Below are 20,775 nucleotides of genomic sequence, written 5' to 3'. Positions count from 1 at the left end.
ACGTTTAACACTGCCTGTTTAGCGCAAGTGTTCCATTTGTCTAGTACAGATGCATCTTTAGTTCACCAGTTTATGATTCGGTCCAGTGCCCATTCTGCTGCCAAGTTCTTCGACTTCCCAAATACTTCAGCGTGAGTGGAAATGCCGTACCTAGAGTCCATGTCCTAATTATTATGAAACATTCAGGGTAGGAGGGAAAAAGGTTTAAAAAAATCTTGTATTGGATAGAAAATGAAGATTAATACATATATTATTAGCAAGGCACCAAAACTTGACTAGACATCCGAGAAGATGAAGAGCATCTAGAAGTAGACCCAGACGTTTTAACTGCATGAAGCAACAAACCTTGCCAAAGGCAATAAGTCTCACCTTTTTGACTTACTGGCTGTGCCAATGCCTTTTCACAATGCTGTACAGCATTAGAAAAATGCTATGCAACATGGCCAAAATCGCCATATTATAAGTGTGTGCATGCACGTTAACGTGCATCGATTATTGGGCATGTGCACCTACCAAATGATGCAGGCACCCTTTTCTTATTTGTCGATCCATGTTGGGCTAGTAAATAAGACAAATATTTAAAAAGTAGTAGCCTGAAAGTATTTTTTTCTTTAAGGCAAGGGGGCTAGGCCTACCCTCCACAAAAAAACAAAAACAAATGTTGGGGGCCTGGTGGGAGGGCATCGTAACAAAGTACCCATTGAAGCAGCAAAGGGAAGTGGGTGAAGGGAGTAAAGTAGCACATAAGGGAGAGCAACACAGGGGGACGAGAACCACACAAGTTAAAAAGTAACAGTGTAGAGGGGAGATGGCATTTGAAGGGTGGCTTGCAGCACAAGGGAGTCAACACAGAACACAGGGTGGTATTTGGCAGGGGAGAAGCACTTGAGGTATAGTGCTTAAAAACATATGCAATCTCAATAAGTGCCTAAGCAAAAAAGAAAAAGGTAATTGCCTAAAAGTGAGCAGTGGAAGAATAAAAGACAGCCAATAGGAGAGACAGTAAAAAGGCTATACTCCATGGGAGGGATCAACAAGTTGGACACACTGGGACATGGAAACCACCAAATAAGAAGCAAGCAAATGAGAGGAACAATGAACACAAACAGTAAGTAATGGGCAGACTGTAAACCCCTACAAATTCTTGGACAGCTTCTTCTGTCTGGTGGGCTCAATCTAAAAATCAGGGACGCAGATAGTAACTAGGGAGCAAACATAATGAAAAATAAGGGAATGGATGTGTTGAGAGTATTCATCATTTGTAAATGCCTCACTGACATCATAGTAAAAGAACACTTCATCTTGGATTTGGAAACCTCAGGTAGAATTCATTTAACAGGCCGCCATTTTGTAAGAGCAGTTTATAAAACTTGCCAACGCTCCTTTCCTGAAAGTAATGATGTTGATTTGGCACTCAAAGAAGCCCAAATGTGACATGCTTTGCCAAGCCCTGTACTTTGCAGTCCCATTGCCCTTCTGACCGGTTGCTCAGTGTAGCTCAAACCTGTTAGCACAACTAAGAGGCGGTTGGAAATACATACCAACCTCTCCCCCTTCAGAAGTACTGGATTCTTCCTGCAATCATGTGCAACTTAGTTCTTGAAGACCCAAACTGATTCTATCCTGGGTTCACTCTCCGCGCCGGATAATTAGGACATCTCCTACTCACTATAGTACATATGAAGAACTCGCTGGCGGCTACTTGCACTCCTTAAGGAAATAGGCTGGACAGTTACATGCTGTGTGACAGTATTTTTCAGAAACGTTACATCAGACTATGGTGTACCAGACTAAAGGAATATGGTATGGAGGCAGTGGTGAAGGATACTTGGAGGGCTCTGTGTTTGATGAATTTCATCGTAGAAAAAGTTGGTGATCAATAGCTTATAGATTTGACCATATTCAATACAGCTGCTTCTCCTGAAAGTTAAAAGCTCAAATCCCAAATAAAGGCTCAGTAGTTTGAGTGTCTGCTAAACGCGTCAATGTACATTACAGGTTAAAAAAAAAAACCTCCAAGCCAGCTCAGTAGAGAGAGACTTACATCACTGTTATTTTAGGTCTTTTCTCTGTTGTAAACTAAAATCCAACCCATTTAAAGGAACAGCTTTATATCAGCAGGAGCATCTCAAAATGAAAGTGTAACACATTCAGGAGTATTTTACAAGTGGCACATCTGAATGAAATACGATTTTTTTACATTAATTAATGAAAACCACACCCTAGACAATCTATAGATTACTTTTTCAATTGGCAAATTGATATGCCTACAAGCATGCAATTTTGGATAGGAGTCATATGATATCAGTATAATGACTTTGGGCTAGCTCTTAAAATCATGTTCGACTCAATAGAATGCCGCTAGGGCCAAATCCAGCACAAGAATGCCTATGTTCTCAGGTACGAGTACTGAGTCACGCAGAGGAGCTACCCTGGATGGAATTGAAGATAAACAACTCATGAAATGTAATCTTATGAGTGACCGTTCTGGTCCAAGTACATGTCTGGTACTGAACTTTCCTAGAATTCTGTTTTGTGACCTAGGTTTTTCTTTAGCTATTAAAATGGGGAGGCCTGTTGAATACATTACTATGGTAATGCTAGAGACAATCAAGTGCCACTACCAGGTAAAGCTAAAAGACTTTTACACCTTACCTCACAGAACTCAAGTTCACTGTTCAACAGAAACTACCAATCTAAGGACAGGCCTCAAAGTGACTTAGACAAGGCTCTCCAAACACACAATGAGGCTCAACCCTGATAAAACCAAATTATTTCTAGTTTACAATTCTCATACCGGACTCAATCTCATTAGAAAACACAACAATTATTGTTAGTAAAGCAAAGACCCTATGTTTCATATTTGACAACGGTCTCAAAAGATCTCTCAATTGGCTGCTGAGTCAGAAGGATATGTGTAACCTATAAAGCAGTACAATTTAAGTTCCAGACCTACTTAGTTCACAAACCGCATACTAAGAGGAATTTAAGGTTGAAATCCTTACATTTTACAAGCAGAAAACAATCATTCTCGGGGGTGAACCTGAAGCTGGAATAGCAGTACTATCCCTTCATTCATCTCCTTTAGGGGCAGGATAAAAGAATTATATTGACCTGATAAGAACATCCCTGTAAAGTAACTGTACAGATCTGCACTCCAGCGCAAGGTGCCATCACTTATCTCTTAACCTATAGAAATGAAATATTAATTTGTAACATGCACTAATGCCCAAGGGTGTATAGGGCTCCCGTTCAACAAAATTAATCAATTCCCTAAAAATCACAAACATTTTAATGAATAAATTCTATCCCCCCATTTCTAATTAGATCAATGGGGACAAACCAAGACTCCAACACTAAGAGTGCAATAGATGTTGCTTGAACGGCCAGGACTGGAAACAGGGTCTGTGATGCCACGGAGAGTTGTGGGAACCCTACTGCTGAAACAGGAAGCAGGATGATCTTACCCCCCAGGAACACTTGACTATCGGAGAGAGCACATACAATGACATTTGAAGCAAGTAAAAGCACAGTACTCATCTATCTCTTGATAAAATGAAGCCTTTACAGAAACAAGTATCGGCAAATATTTTATTAAAACATGTTTCTTGAAAGGACACACTCATAAAAACAGAGCACACATCTGAGGAGAGCATCAGCTGAAAGACGGCAAGTGACCATCAGTTTATTTATTTTTAAAAGCCCCTCAGAGAAAAAATTGCAATCAGGCTGATTTTAAGACACGAGCATTGATCCAGTTGTTTAATTCTGAGCACAAGGTTGTTTAGTACATGTTGATAATTTAAAAAAAGCAAATTTGGAGATTATGGTCTTTGGTCCTTCAGAAAGGCATTTGTCCAGATTTCATAACCCAGCTCATGGACATTGTGCTTAGGATTCTGAGTAGGAGTGGTAAATTGGTCGTAAATATGGCTTGAAGGCAGGTGTAGACTGAATATTGTGCAGTATAGGAAACATGCAAGATGAATCAGACACTCAAGAACCATTAAGGGTGTGAGGGGGAAGTGTCTTCTGAGTGGTTAGAAAATGGTTTGCTGTCTCTAGCTACCCTAAACCAGTTGTGGTGGGTTTTCGGGAAATAAGGACTCATGAGACAAAGCATTCGGGTGCCTAGAAAGGATAAAGGGTGACTGCTGTCTTTCTGGTGTGAGAAGCATCCCTGGATGACGCAGGAAGCCTCCTGAAATGTTCAAGATGAACAAAAACAGTTTGAATATTCAAGGTGAAAAGATGCTAAATAAATTGAATCTAAGAGATGAAAGCTTGAGACCTTTAGTGGAACAAGAAACTTCATGGGACGAGCAAGATGCAATGTCATGAATCTAGCACAGCATGGAAATCTTATTGGATCTTCTTACGCATGTGATGCAGAGGTGATTCCTCAAGGTCGGATTTGATATTAGAGATGAACATCTATGAAATCTCCAAGAGTTACACAAGATGAGGGCGATCACTGCAATGTAAAGAGTCTTTTGAAGGTACTGGAAATCCCAGAGGAACAATGGTGCCATAAATGTTTGGGATGGTAGATGTTACTGAGACACGGACCAAATTCCCTTAGATCTCGAAGGCGACATGGTAAATGTCGAATCTTTAGGGAAGAATTAGTCTCTTACTCAGGATGACACTAAGGTGATGTGGTTGGTCTCTGGGATAGAATTGGTCTATGAGAGGGAGGAAATACTTTGGAATCTCAAGGCAGAGCACTGGCTGATCAGACAGCAGGTCTTTGCAAAGGAAGAAAAAAATATGCAGGTGGCATATGGTTGTATGCTGTATAATCATGTAGAAATAAGCTTGTTTTTTAAGAGAAGACGGGATCCCTCATTGGATAGTAAGAAAAGCAAAATGATGAGGGAAAGGAGTATGTAGGTATATATGAAACCTAACTACACAAGGAACTTAAAATGAGAAGAAAAAAAACTTAGTGTGCCTGTGGTATGATACCATTGACGAGGTCATAGCGAACCCCCCATCGTAAGGCATACCTCTTCTTCTCAGTGGGCACAACATAACTGTTGGGCACATACACCTGTGGAGGCCTAGAAATCGCCTGTGGTGCCTTATACAGCATCTGCTCACGTATGCCCCAGCACAGCTCCCTTCGACCCTTCTCCACAGACATCTGCATGGAGTCCCAGCTCTGCTTGTAGTGCATGTACTTAGCCACAGGGTCAGTCCTCTTCCGGTAGCCATCGAGCAGCGGTTCTATTCTAGGACGGATGAATGACTTGTGCCTTTCCCAGTTGGCAGGCCGTTGGGTCCACCTGCTCGACTGCATGTCAGAGGAAAGCGAATCACTGTCAGTTACGGCTTCTCCTTGGAACACTGCTCTAGGTTCCCAGAAGTCAGAGTCAGTTTCAGAAATGATGGACTCATCAGAAATTAGGGTCTTGCCATCATGTCTCCTTCGCAGCACCTTCCTCTTCATCACAGGTCGCCGTCCAGGCACATCCAGGGAGCTGCTGCTGCTGCCCCCAGGGCTGCTGCCTCCTGGGCTGTTTGAGAGGGGTACCAGCCTCTCACCTCTCCGGCTGCTCAATCTAGGGGTATTGCTAGAAATGGGTGCTGATGGCCACTGCCTTCCAATGGCCACTGTGTGCTTGCTGTAAGAGTCACTCGGAGGAGCCCCGGTGGAACGCGGGGGCCACTCTGGTGCAGTGTTGCCACGGGATTGCCCACTCGAAACAGCACCTCTGGAAGGGGGTTGGCTGCCGCTCTGTGCCTGCCAAGAAGACGGACCAGCCCATGCTCCCCTTCCTGTATCTGCTGTGACAGCAAAATGTTGCGCTGGATCCACAGCATGATCATCACTGGTAGGACTATAGCTAGGTTCCTGCTGTTGGCCGTCTGGTCGCCACGCATCCCCAGGCCAAGGGTTTTCATCAGACCATGGGTCGCTGGAGGAGGGGGATGTCTCTGGTGTGAGTTCATTCTGGGCACTCCGCGCCATGTCTCCCTCAGGCCCTGGTATCAGCCCAGCTCGGCGCTCCATCAGTTGCTCCAAGTCCTGCTTAAACTCCAAGAGTCTCTCACGGGGAATGCCACTGAAGCCCAGGAGAGCCAGTTCCCGGCGTAGCTCCTCCTCTGTAATCTCTTGGCGTGCAGTGGGCTCCTCATCACGAGTCTGCCTCCGCCGCAGGCCCCATGTTGGTTCTTGCAGGGGGCTATCAAATTGAACATCTTGTGCATCTTCTCTTTCACTTTCCTCATGAGACCCTTCATTCCTTGATGAGGACATACTTTTGTCTCAGTCCCTTGGTTCTATTACACAACTCAATCGTCTTAAGCTCTTGGGGTTACACCAGAACGATCTTAAGTGCTTCGACCTCAAGACTTTAAAAAACAGCCCCAGTTTTCCTATGCACCGAGGATACTGCTTGCTCTTTCCGTTAATATGTCAGCTGATATCTCCTGGTAAAGTTAAGCATAAGTGAATGTTTTCTTACCCATCGATGAGCTTATTTTTCAAGCAGCCTGGTTGTATATGCATTGACACATCGTAACAAGTTTTTTTCTTTTTTCGCTCTGTGGTTCCTTATACTGAGAGCCTCTCTTGTTGAGATTACGGCTTGTGCTGCATCGGTTGATTGCACATACTCCCCAGTGATTTGATAGACGCCCTTTTACCGCCGTTTCAAGTTCTCCGGTGTGCGGTTAACCTTCCGCTTCGTTGCACGGTTTGTTGGTAGCCGTTGACTAGCAGTCTGAATTGTTGGTGGCACTCTGATGGATTTACCTTTCTGCCGCCAGTCTATAGAGTCGCCATTAACGCTGTAGTTTTTCTTCTGCAGAGTCCCGTCCACTTTTGCCCGGGACTAGATTGTTCGGCTTCTCCCTCTAGGCTGTTTTGTCTGTTCCCCTTTCCTCTTTACCCCCGCCTCCCCTTCCTTCAACAGCAGTTTGAGTCTCCCGGGCCGGGCAGCGGGAGCAGGAAGGGGCGGGGATCCTAGCAACGGCCAGTAATCAAACAAACTACACCTCCCGGCATCCCCTTGAAAAATAACCACGCCTGGCGCCATTGTCCGTAATAGCAACTTCATTTCCCGTCGTCCACCTGGAAAAGAACTACACCCGCTGACTTGCTTAGCGAAAAACCCAACTTTTATCCTGCAGGGCGGGACGCTATCATCTTCTTCGCATCTCCTCAGAAACGGTAAGTGGTGCGGACTGTAACCTGTGACCGCATTGAAAGTGAAGGAGTTTATCAGGTGCGATGTATGGCTACTGGGCTCGTAGTCGTTTATGGCCCAGTATAGCGGAGGCACCACCCACCTAGTCGTTCTCTCGGATCCCACAAACTCAATCATTGCACGATCACTTCTGCTTCCACCCCAGCAGGATGACCCTCCGCTTCCGGTGTACCACACTTTTGCCTTCCGGCAAGCATCTGCTTCCAGCCCAACCGTTAATGAACGCATATCATTCCAGTTCTAAAATAATATAGGCTGAGAATGAGCAGACGAGTTGGGTTTAACGTGGTCTACCTTTTTATTTTATATTTCCCAAGCAGACAAAAGGGCCTTTAAATTAAAACACACCAGTTAGCTGGCTGACAATCACTCAAAATGTATGCAGAACTCACAGTGATAGAGACACAAAACTGGACAAACCACAAACTTCCATGTATTAACTCAGTAACAGCATGTATGTGTTGAAACACACAACGGATAATGGTAAACTGCGTAAAAACACCTTAGTGCACAGTGGCACAGTCTAAGTCTGACTGAGCCAAAGTACATATTTGAAAGTGTCCTGTCTGGGTGCAGACAGATGCAGTAGAGGAAACGTGGTGATTAAATATGTTCAAGGATTTGACCAAATAAGGAAGGTGCACTCAACAAGTGCCAGTTATTATGCTGCTTGGCACGGTTGTCTCTTACAAATCGGGATTATAACCACTAAGAACTGTTTCTGTCATTGGCATCACTCTTCATGCTGTTATGGTCCATCTCAATATGGAAGTGACCTTTACATTATTATCTGATTTGGATCTTGATGTCTCATCTATATACATCTGTTCTGAATATTTTCCAGTAATCTGATCTTGATTCTTTGGGATACTGTGCAAATCGCCTTCCCAATATTATTCGTGTCAATTGCTTCGTAGCCCTGAAGAAGTTCCTTGGCAAAAGGGACGAAACGCGTTGGCTATTTGCCGTTTATTTACAACCTTTTGGAATGAAAACAAGATAAATGGACATTACCTGTGGTCTTGAATGACTCTTAAGTGCACCTTCCTTATTTGGTCAAATACTTGAACTTTGTAGCATCAATCAACGACGGATGCTGGAAGTGGATGCACCGTTTTTTGATAATATGAATTTGGGAATTTAAGTGCTTAACCTTTGTCTATCGTTGGTGGCTTTTTGTTTATGATTAAATATGTTCGGTTGTATCCTTTAAGGCATCTCTTGACTGTAACTTGTTGTAAATAAAAATGATGCCTGGGCACTCCTTCAGGTACAAACAGTTGACTTTATTGAGCAGCATAATAAACAATTCCCCAGCTGACCAGAGGAGTAACTGGCATAATTGGAATCTATAGCACGAACAACCGTAGAATATTGCAGGGGAATTCTAGAAGGGTTTAAGGAGCGAGGACACAAAGGAAGGGCTGAGGGACAGGTGATAGAACATGTGAGTAAGTAACTTTTATCTTTAACACATATTCCACCTTTATGCAAACAAACATACTTTCAATCTTCTTAACAGCAAAAAAACGAGAAAAAAACAATAGAAGAAAACACAAAAAAATGCAATAATGGAGAAAACAGGAAAAGAAAACTGTTTAACAAATGATATCATTTAAGTAAGCAGGTGGTCATGTGACTCCTTAAACATCTGGTCCCTTGAGACCTGTGTACATTTTCTTCACCAGAAGCACTGACAAATTGGAATCTATATCGCAAACAACCTTAGAACCCAGCAGGGGAATTCTAGAAGAGTTTAAGGAGCAAGGACACAAGGGCTGAGGGACAGGTGATACAACATGTGAGTAAGTAACTTTTATGTAAAACATAACCTAATAGATGCTTTCTGGCTTTGACGTTCTGCTCGTTGGCAGTTGATGATTGCCTGGATGCATGCTTATAGGCCCACTACTTTGGCTTATTTAATGTCTAATAAATAAAATACAACTTACCCAATATCTGCTTGTGAACTTATTACATTTTGGCAATTATCTGGGGAGTAAGTGAAGCGTTCATAGCGGCAGTTGGAGATACTACGGGATCTGGTGCATAAGTGAAGCATTTATAGCGACAGTTGAAGATACTATGGGACGTAAGGATGGGAAGCGCTTGCTGCAACGTGGAGATTTGACAAGCCGTCAGGCAAGGAGTGAGGGACAGTGCTTGCGTGTCATCTTCCTAGCAAACCACGTGCTACATTAGGCTACAACGTTGTGAGCAGCTACAAAATTTGGGGCGGCCATTGTGGGGGAAGTTGCCGAGGTAGTAGCAAACCAGTCTTTCTGTGATGCGCTATGTTGCATTGGATTACGTGAAGTGGTGGCCATCTTACATGCAGTTCTGCGGTGTGCTGTATTGTTGAAGGTATTGTTGAAGGCAAGTCTTTTTTCTTCCTTCTGCAGTTACTGAGGTCATTATGGAGATCGTTGGAGAGTTAGTGATTTCGTTTGGAGGGCGCACCAAAAGCCATCAATCGTGAGTTCGATAAGGATTTAGGCAAGCTGATAATTTACATTTTGTGGAAATATTGAGCAGGTTTGGTCCAGGTTTTTTGTTCCTGCATAACGTTGTGGGGTTTTATGGATTTTTGCAGCCTCAGCAGTCGTGTATATTTTTCAAAGCATTTTTTACGGTATGTGTATCTAACACCACAGGAAAAAATTAAGATGGCTAGTAGTGGTAATGTTCAGCAGCCTCCACATTTTCCAATGAATCCAGGGAAACCAGTATTAGAATGGAAAATATGGTTTTGAGCTTTCCGAAATTATTTGACTGCTAGAGATGCAGTCATTTATTCTCCAGTGAGAAAACTGTTTAGGGAATGAAGGACAAAGATTTTTTGACCATCTGCCAGAAGTGCAACCATCAGGCAAGGATTCAGGTGATGCGGGGGATTGGAATATGTATGTTGAAGCAGAAAATAAACTATTTCAACATGTTTCAGAGGAACCCAGTATTGCACTGCAGCATTTCAATTTTTATCAGTGTAAACAAAACTCTGTAGAGTCTTTAGACCAATATGTGGCTGCTTTGAGGATTTTGGACAGTACGTGTGAATTTGAAAATACAGTTGACCAATATATTAGGGACCAGATTGCTTTGAATTGCCATATTAAAAAAGTACAAGAGCACTTACTGTGCTGTACTAATCCCACTCTTGACCAAACAATAAAGTTAACAAAAGGAATGAAACTTTCAGTTAAGTTTGTTAAGATATCGGGAAAGTGGGTCAGGCTGAGAATGCTGAAAATGTAAGTTTGGTCAAAGAACAGGAAGCTGGGAAGGCCGGTAATGTTTTATTTTAGGTAAGGCTCACGTTATCATTTAGGAAACAATATAAGGTGTCCAGCTGAAGTGCATTAGAGGCAATAGAGTAGGTCACTTTATAAAAGTGTGTAAGAGTATGCGTGGAAGTGTGAAGATAAGTTGCATTTCTGAGTTTGAGCAACAGGAAGAGAGCAGTATGGAGTGGCAGGAAATTAGTAATATTGCTACTACTCAGGGGTGTGGAATTTAATAAAATATCTACTTGTCCATGGGGCAGGTTGCTTCATAAATCTACTTGTCCTGTAACAAAATCCACTCTTCCCTTTTGTGCCATGTTGGGCTGTGACTAATTATCACAGCAATCTCATTATACAAGAGCTCAGAAATAGCCTCTCTGAGTATGTCAGGGCTCCTTCCATAGTAGGGTTTGAATCCTAGCAATTCCCTTATGTTGCCACGTTTCCGCAGATCTATGTACTGGCGTTGAAGTTAATGGTAAGCAACAGTTCCAGGGTTGGAATGCCCGTTTGAGTCTGTGCAAACCTACTAACTTGCATGTTTTAAGGGTTTTCATCAACTCTTCTCTAATCTTTTCCCATACTGAGAAAGATTGGAAATTTACTCCTGACAATGGCAGACATAAAACTTGTTCCAAGATTGGGAAAAAAATGGTTGGAGAGAAAGTGAACTTGCAAACACTCAGAATTTTGCATGAGCAAATCTGCACCTGCAGGCAGATTTGCTCTTGCTAAAATGCTGTTAACAAAAGTACTATTTCTTGGCCTTCTTCTGTAAAGTCTTTTGAATTCACGAAAGTTGTATATCTGCACTTCATGCAGGGACATGAGTGCACTTTTGAGATTTTATTTAATAATTGGGCCCCTAATCAGTTCTGGCGTTAACTATGACCTTTTGTATTTATTAAAATTCTGTCTCTCTATCCATCTAACAGCTAGCTTTATTGTGAGTGACAGCATTCTATTCTTTCACAAGGAGCATAATTGACACAGTCAATTTGTTCCGCGCCATGAACTGCTGTGGCAATGTGTGCTTTTTGAGACCAAAGCAATTTTGCTTTTGCCAATGTTTGTTATAATGATGAGAGCCAGCAGCTCCCACACCAATAAGGTTTCACAAAAAACGGACCAAAACAAGGCACGCATTGACAGAACCAAAAGGCTGACCAACAATTTCAGACCTATTGGCTTTACCAATGTTTGTTTTTTTTTATGTTTCCCATAATCTTATTAAAACTGGTTACACTGATTTTCCATTATTAATATTTTTGGAAACTACGAGTGCTCCAGCGGGAAGGGGGCAAATTTACATATCCTCCCTGCGTCACAGATCCGTCAACCGCACTTACTCATTCGCACAAACATTCATTGGTGGGGCCCATAACACCAACACTCACACTTCTCACTCTGAATCCGCACGCAGGAGGATGACGAATCCGCTGGACATGTGGGGGTTACCTTATTACCTACAGAAAGAAATCTTTACATTATCCTAAATATATACAGTGACATTTATAGAATCCTAACTTTAACATCAAGGCATTCCACCACTTGGTCGATGGACCAATTTGTTGGACTGGTTGATGGTGATTTAGAACCAGCTAAAACACACTTAAAGTCTTAGATCCTTAATTAATAATCTTCAAAGAAAAATCACAAACTCATTTCTATTTAATAAATGTTTTAGTTTATCTAATAAATGTCACTTTCATCGACATAATCATCATCATTTCAAATCAGAAAATTTGATCATATTAACATGATTCCATATGGCATTTATACTTACCTAATCTTGGATTCTAGTGACCTTTCTCCCGCAACTTATTAGCCCTGCATAAGTCAAGCCTTTTCCGATATAACCCTCCAATCGAATGCAGGCTACAACCCAGTCAGTCCGGAGGCAAAGTTCTTTCGCCCTGCACGATACAGTCCCAAAGATCTCCGGGGACCTGGCCCTCGTGCAAGCAATCAATCACGCAAGTGCGGGACACCTTTCTGGAACGCGCTTGACTAGACCCTCTCCTATAGTTCCCCTTTTATAATAAATTTCAACGCAACAATTTCTGAAATTCAAGCAATCGGATTGGCTGTGCCCTCCAAATTGAAATATGGTCTTCAATTAACACTTCCCCGGTTCTCAGGGAAGTGGCTTATGTCATTCTTTTAGTTCATAAAGTTTCTTCTGCGAAAAAGATCCGAAGTAACAACATGCCGATTTCAACAAATATATTGTTCCTTTTGTCATTTCACCCTTCTTGAACTTAGCCAGTCCTCCACGTTCCTATCCTTGACAAGGAACACTGTGCTGTGGATCGAAGGACACCTGTAGATCTTCAGAGCCATCTGAGTCTGCGCAGTAGACATCGCGCTCACACGACAGTGGCCACTTCCGAACTCCATTTTGAATATCATGGCTTGGTAGGCCCGAATGCCAACTTAAGCAAAACAAACATAAAACATAATTAATATATGGAAATGAAGATTCTAATGTTTAAACCCACACTAAACCCATTATTTATTAGTATTTTCCTAGCTTATAGCGACATTTTAAGCAATAATACTCACCATTTGGTCCCAACAGGAACGCAAAACATCACCAAAGCAGCACAAATCATGCAATTTCTATCACCACACCTTCTATTGTTAATATGCGTACCACAGTTAGTAATTAAAGTTATTCTGCCATGCAAATAGCAATTAGTCCCGAGTGTAATTTGTGTTTATCAAGGTGCATTTTATTGATTAGTATATCACGGCACACAGTTAATACAGGTTAATATGTAAACTGATTACGTCATTAGTATTTTCATGCAGAAATAGAGATGGTATACAACATTTTTGTTTTATCTGCTCCATCAATCCCCCCTTTGGTGATTTTTTAATATCACCATAAATTCCACAAAAGTTTGATACATTTTTTACAGAAATGAATTCAGTTCTCTTAAGTGTTGTTACGTCACATCATAGTTTCCCCTGTCTCATCCTCTCTTGTCTTCTTATACATATTTTCTTTCCCTTCTTCCAATTCTATGTCTCCTATCTCTCTTTCATTTCTTTCTTTCTCTCTCTTCCTGGTTACTTCTCTTTTTATTTTATTTTGTACTTTTCTTCTTTTAATACATACACAACCTAATCTTATTATTAGTACTAATATTACCATACAAGTTACTGGAATTAAAATCTTGCCTATAAATGTACTGCCTAACTTAACTAAAAAATTCTTAATAGTAGAACACCCTTTACCAATTTACTCCCAAACACTTTCAACCTCCAATGGAACAATCTCTTCATGCAAGTCCGTTATATTCTTAATATATGTCTTTAAGTCTTGACTTTCGTCAGGAATATAAGTACAACAATGTTGCACCTTCAGCATTGCACAAACTCCTCCCTCTTTGGCCAAAATGATATCAAGGGCAAGTCGATTTTGCATCACCATGGCTCTCATGGCAACCATTTCGGTATTTACTAATAGAAATCCTCCAGCAGTGCTTGTCGATAAGCGATCCACCACTGTAGACAATTTTCTGATTTTATGTGCAATCAGAGATATTCCAACGGCTGGTATCTAGTGCTCCAAAAATATCCCCTACAATTTCTGACCAACTTTCCCTCCTTCTACGTATTGGTTGTCTACCTATCTCATGTGCACCATCTTTTCCCCTTCCCACATGAAATATCTTTGGGAAGACCAGGCCTAGGTAACATGTGCCATACCAATGGTTTGGTAACCGATAATAATCTTTGTTTCCACAGATAAAATATAACCCAGGGAATACCGGATCATTTCCCCCTTTAAATCCCCATCCTCCCATGATTCTATATGTATCATGGCATTCACTCGCACCTATAAAGTAGTTATCACAGACCGTTTCATTTCTTCTAATACACAATTTTCCTTTCTGAGGCCAGTCTAAAGCCATAGCTGGACTAGTTTCTCCCTTCAAATGTTTTTCTCTTTCTACGTATCAAACAGTCTTCTCTCCTTTTCCCTCAGGTATCTTTCTCTGCATCTTAATTCTCCTTTCTTCCACCATGTACAAAAAAGTCTTTTCTTCCTTCTTTAAACTACACATAAGATTATTCCTAAACACTGCCTCTAAGTCAACTCTTTAGTTTCTAAGAAATATTCACCTAAACATTTACCAGGTTTTATCCTACTCAATTCAGGGACTACAGGTACTTGTGAAAAAATATTATCTACATCTGAGAAATAGTATTCTAATTTTCCGGTTTTATAGAACAAACTTGCTAACATACTACATGTGATACTATAAGTCACAGGAAGGTGGTGATAGGTAACACCTTCTGATACAGATGCATGTATCTGCATGCAGACGTAATAATCTCTCACATCCATAGTTTTTACGTATTCATATAATAACTTTGAGAAAACGTTGTTAGAAAAATCGGTTATGGACCTATCCTTATGTAAATCAGTTCTATCTATCACTCCAGTTGGATGAGTATCATCAATCTTTTCTATATTAGTCTTATTCTCACTATTACCCTCTATCGTGTTGAACGTTACTTTAATTGAAACTATTAAAGCTAATACACTCCACAGAAGCATTAGTAATCCCGTACAACAACAACACACCTTGCACACCTTGCACCATCTTCGAAGGAACACACATGTAGATTTTCTACCTTCTGCGTTTGCCATTTCGGAAATGATCAGTGTCTTTTGACATAGCCTTGTCTACCCACAACTAGTTTTGTCTAAACCCAAGGCTCTGAGCACCTACTTGGTTTCTTTCTGATATGTCTCTTACTCAGTATTTCAATTTCTCTAGAACCTCTTTGTCCCTTCAATCTGGCATTTGATCATTCTTCACTTCACTCTCACAGTTTTGGTTCAGAATTTCCTGAACATCCGTCTCTTCTCCGATGTCGGACAAGATAACTCTCAGGATTTCCAAATCTTCGTCTTCCTCAACCACTTCTGGTCTAGTCACCTCTAGACTTCCTTGGCTGTCTGCTTCCTCTTGTGCTTCAGGAAGTGCCACATACGTCCATTCCGGTGATTTATACTTCTGGTTGGGTTTCTTAGTCCGTTTTCCCTTTTCCAAGGGTGTCTGATCACTGTCTTTTGATTTCTCTTGGCTAGACACCTCATTCACTTGTTCTGCTCTAGATGACTTTACTCGTGTTAATCGATATCTTAATCATTTTACCAAATTTCCTCTTTCACTTGCCTTTTCAATTTACTTCCCTTTTCACTCCTTTCAGTTTTCCATGCTCTTTTTCTCAGGACTGGACCTTCTTGTACTTCTTCTTCACTGTCTTCAGATTCGGTTCCACTTTGACCCTTGCCTTCGGTAGTTTTTCTTTCCACAATTTCCTGTTCCTTATCTAATTTTGTCCCTCCTCGTGTTTCTTCCACGCAATCTTCCTGCTGACTAACTGTCTACCTGGATGTGTGGTTTCCCTACACCTCTTCGGGGGTCTTCCGCAACAATCTCACCCTTTCTCTCTGTATCTAGTACCTCACCTTCTATTTCTATGACCTCAGGTGGAATTTCTCACGTGTTTACATGTGGAGCTTCTTTATCAAGGGTTTCCTTGACAGTCTCCTCAATGTTCCCTTTTACATTCTCATGTACTTGCACTTGTTCCATATCTGATTCTGAGCTAGTGTCAGAAATCTCCAATCTCCTTTTCAAGGGCAGATTCTCTGGTGCTATAACTGGACTTGATTCCAACTCCCCCCTTCCAGAAGTCGGTCTTGTTCTTGCTTCTTCTGAATCCGACTCGGAAGTGGTATCAGATTCTTCCAAGTATTCTTCTTCAGGGTTATTCACTGGATTAGGGATTCGCAAGGTATGACTTGCATGAATCCAATTCTTCACTCTGGCACATTTCACAGCTGTCATCGTGGTCAAGATCACTTGACGTGGTTTTCCCCACCGTGGGACCAGACATTTTTTTCTTCTATGCACTTTAATCCTTACCCAGTCTCCTGAACTTAAATCATGAGTTGGCTTCTTTTCAAGAGTGGTTGCATCCGATCCAACCTGATGAAACACAGAATGAACGGAATCACCCAATCCCTTGCAATAATCCAACACTAAGTCATCAGTTATAGGCAGTAGTTTGTTGACAGGAACGAAAACATGTCTCATTGCTCTTCCCATTACAATTTCATGGGGGCTCAGTCCAGTATTCCTATCAGGGATAGCTCTGATAGTCATGAGCACTAGAGGCAAGACACATTTTCCCCAATCTATTATTAATGGTGCCATTCACTTGTTCTACCACTCCAGAAGCCTCTGGGCGATAAGCACAATGCAGTTTTTGCTGTACATTTAATGCTTCACAAATTAGTTTCATGATTTCATTATGAAAATGTTTCCCTCTAACTAATTCGATCGTGACTGGAAAACCAAATCTGGGAATTAATTCTGTCAATAGGAGTTTCGCTACTATTGCAGGGGGGCATTTCAATAAAGTCAATCTGCATTCTGGTGAAAGGCGCTCCTTCCTGTCCTACTGTTCCTAGACTCACCACTGTTTTTCTTCCAGGATTGTATTGCTGACATATAAGGCATCTCTTACACAGGCTCTCAGCTCCAAGCCAAAATTTTGCATTATACCATGTCTGTTTGAAAAGCCTAATCATAGCATCCCTTCCTACATGTGCCTGTCCATGATACATCCGTGCCATGGTAGAGACCATGCTATCCGGCATGACTGGTCTTCCATCCCTATAAACCCAGACACAGTCTGTCTCTCGGGGTGCGCATCCTGATTTTATCCACTGTTTCCTTTCCTCATCCCCTGCCTCTTCTTGTAACTGTCTTGCCTCCTCCCAGGTATTCACAGTGTTAGTAAAAAGTAAGGGACATGAATTCATTTATTTTTCCCTGCCTCGATTGACCGAATTCTGGTTGCGCGCACAATATTGCGCCATGTCATTTGCAAATTCGTTCCCAGCCGACACATAGTTAGCAGTCTTTGAATGGGCAGCACATTTTACTACTGCCAATTGCTTAGGCAGCTGTATCGCCTCAAGCAACTTCCCAACCACTTCAGCATTCCTTATAGGAGTTCCATTCGATGTCAAGAACCCTCTTTGGGACCATAACTGCCCAAAGTCATGTACCACACCAAAGCCATACTGGCTATCGGTAATCACAGTGACTCTCAAATTCTTTCCCAATTTGCACGCTCTTGTTAATGCAAACAATTCAGCAACCTGGGCTGATCTCACTCCTTTCAGACAAGATGCTTCCAGTACAGCTGCTACAGTACATACCGCATATGCTGCACTCAGAATTCACTCGTCTGTTCTCAACCATGATCCATCCACAAACATCCCATAGTCACTTTCTTTCACAGGCACATCTTTTATATCAGGGCGTGGTTTAGTGCAAAAGTCAAGCACTTCCAGACAATCATGATCCACGTCATCCCTTACTTCCACATTCTCAGCATCTGGCAACAATGTTGATGGGTTCACATTTAGACATCTCACAAGACTCACATTTTTTTCACCTAAAATGACCTTCTCATACTTAGTTAGACGACTATGCGTCATAAACTGGGTGCGACTCCTAGTTAAAAGGATCGCCACATCATGAGGCACATACACTCTCACAGGATATCCCATCACAATTCCTTCACTCTATTCCAAGCTCTTACAGGTAGCCGCTACAGCTTTTAAGCAACCAGGCAACGCCACAGCTACAGGATCTAGTATAGCCGAAAAATATGCAATTGGTCACCTCAATTTTCCATGTTTCTGTACCAGTACAGAAAGTGCACACCCATTTCTTTCGCTGCAGTAGAGCTCAAACTCCTTTTCATAGTCAGGCATGCCAAGAGCTGGGGCTTCACACAAACCGTCTCTTAATTGTTTGAAAGCCTTCAATTCCTCCTTATTCAATTCAAGGGGGTCTTTCACATCACTCTTTGTCAATCATACCAGAGGTTTTGCAATCAGTGAGAAGTTGCTGATCCATTGACGGCAGTATCCAACCATAATAAGAAACATTATCACCTCTCTTTGAGTCATTGTTGCTCTCATTCCTTTGATTATCCTGATTCTATCTGCAGTCACCTTTCTCAGCCCTTTTTCAATTTTATGGCCTAAATACTGTACTTCTTTTTGGCAAAATTGTAATTTTGATGGGGATACCTTAAGTTCTACATCCGCTAAATGATTCAGCAACGCAACAGTATCCACTACACAGGCTTCTTGAGTTCTCGATGCCATCAGTAGGTCATCGATATATTGGACTAGTACTGAACTTTCAGGCATTTTTAATCTTCTAGGGACTTCTTCAGAATCTGATTGAATATCGATGGACTTACTGTATACCCCTGTGGGATTCGGCACCATGCCAAAGTACGTTCGCCAAACCGGAACGCAAAAATCTGTTGGCTGTCAGGGTGCAATGGGATGGAAAAGAAAGCATGACACAGATCAATGACTATGTACCATTCTGCATCATGAGGAATCTGGTATAGAATCACAGAAGGGTTTGGTACGATAGGACAACATGACACAACAATCTTATTCACTTTTCTCAGGTCTTGTACTATCCTAAAAGCTCCGTTAGGCTTCTACAGACCCATAATTGGTGAATTTCATGGACTGCTCATTATCTCTTTCAAAATACCTTGTTTAATCATTTTGTCTATTATAGGAGTGACTCCTGCAATTATTTCGGGTGTTAATTTATACTGGGGAATATTTGGGTAACTTATTCCTTCCTTTGCAGTAATTTTTACGGGGTCTACATTTCTCATTAGTCCCACGTCTTCTCCCGTGAAATCCCATACCTCGGGTTTCACTGTTTTCTTTAATTCCTGAGGCAATTCTTCTGGATTAAATACAGCAAATGCCTCCGTAATCTCGGGTTCCATATTAGCCATGGTCATTTTGTACAGTACATCCTCGTCAGGAGTCTCAAAAGCTATACCATCAGGAGTACAGAAGATCGTACAATTCATCTTACACCACAAATCCCTCCCTAACAAATTTACAGGGCTGGTGTCGCAGACGACAAAGCGATGCATGTTGGGAAATTTCCCTATTTTAACCTTAACTGGTTCAGTAAGATACGTTTTTATCTGTCTGTTTGAGACTCCAACTACTTTGATTTTGTCATCCGAGAGAGGAAGATTTTTAACGTCAGCTGATCTAACAGTTGAGCGAGTAGCACCAGTATCTACTAGGAAAGTAATGTTTTCATCATTTATCTTTCCGTCCACAAAAGGGCCTGTCTGGTCTACTTCCAGAGTTGCGCCAAGTACGCACTCTTCTTCCTCTCTTCGGCATCGTCAATATCTCTCTTCTGACTCACTCTCATCGCGTTGCAGCCAATACTGCGAAACGACACTAGTGCGCGGCAGCTTAGTTACCTGTTCTTCGTTGTAGAATCCTGTCTCATTACCGTATTTCTGTGGATTTACGCTCTATGGAAAAGGTAGTTTTGGCACCTGACACTGTTGGGCAACGACCTGTTGCTGTCACTGTGGTTGACAACTCACCTCATTCTGCACCTGTGGATTTAATGATGCATTATCGCCATTAGCACTTGGGGGTAATTTACACTCGGATTTCCAATGCCCTATCTTTCCGCAGTTATGACATGTCCACTTCTTTTTGGCTTCATCTAAACTAATATGTCCTTTTGCCTTCCCAATATTGGGTTTTTGTTTCACATGGCTCATGCCATTTGCCTGTTCAATCAGTTGGGCTTCCTGTCTTTCCGCCACTTTAACCTGAGCCCACATGGCCTTTTCTTTTAGCTTATGTTGCTTGGCTTCAATCTTGTCACTAAAATATTTTGCATGCCTCAATACTTCATCTATCTTTTTAATTTGCCAATCCACAGTATGCTGTTTTATCATTTCGCTTACTTCAGCCCGCAACCCGTACACAAATCGATATACGAAATGACTTAAATCTTTCTCACTCAAATTTTCATCACCATTGTATTGTTTAAAAGCCAAAACCAATCTCTCATAATAGGCATGTACAGATTCCTTTATTTCTTGAATGAGTTCTATCAATTTTTACCCAATCAGTTTCTTTTGGAGGAACTTTATTTTTCAAGAAGGTAACTACCTGTTCGTAATTTTTCATTACTTCTGGATCAGGGGCACCTGTTTTAGGATCTCTAGGGTATTCCTGAGTGGGCCAACCTACTGTAATTTTACATTCTGCCCATAGATCTGCTGGCACAATTATGTCGAATAGACCATTCAAATCTATCCATAGTACTTTGGATAATTTAACAAACCTATCTACCTGCCTGTACCATTCC

General features: G+C 41.6%; 2 protein-coding genes across 2 annotated transcripts in view; one reads left to right on the top strand and one right to left on the bottom strand.

Annotated features, from left to right (window-relative positions):
- Window positions 1–3,577: 3,577 nt before the first annotated feature.
- On the bottom strand, window positions 3,578–7,357 carry HYLS1 (HYLS1 centriolar and ciliogenesis associated). The gene has a single exon (XM_085618433.1). It carries the CDS (start codon window positions 6,260–6,262, stop codon window positions 4,946–4,948), a length of 1,317 nt encoding a protein of 438 aa, XP_085474559.1. The 5' UTR covers window positions 6,263–7,357; the 3' UTR covers window positions 3,578–4,945.
- LOC146811337 (zinc finger BED domain-containing protein 5-like) overlaps window positions 7,060–20,775 on the top strand; it is a 50,720-nt gene continuing 37,004 nt past the window's right edge. The window contains exon 1 of the mRNA XM_085618432.1: window positions 7,060–7,177. The gene's annotated coding sequence lies outside the window, so the exon portion shown is untranslated. The remainder of the gene's footprint in view (window positions 7,178–20,775) is intronic.

The sequence above is a fragment of the Triturus cristatus genome, chromosome 7 (assembly GCF_964204655.1).
Source record: "Triturus cristatus chromosome 7, aTriCri1.1, whole genome shotgun sequence".
NCBI classification, from domain to species: Eukaryota; Metazoa; Chordata; class Amphibia; order Caudata; family Salamandridae; genus Triturus; species Triturus cristatus.
Note: the sequence above shows the minus strand (reverse complement) of the source record. Positions and strands in the feature narration are given on the sequence as shown.

Excerpts from the sequence above, each read along its gene's own strand:
- HYLS1 (XM_085618433.1), bottom strand. The coding sequence starts at position 6,262 with ATGTCCTCATCAAGGAATGAAGGGTCTCATGAGGAAAGTGAAAGAGAA.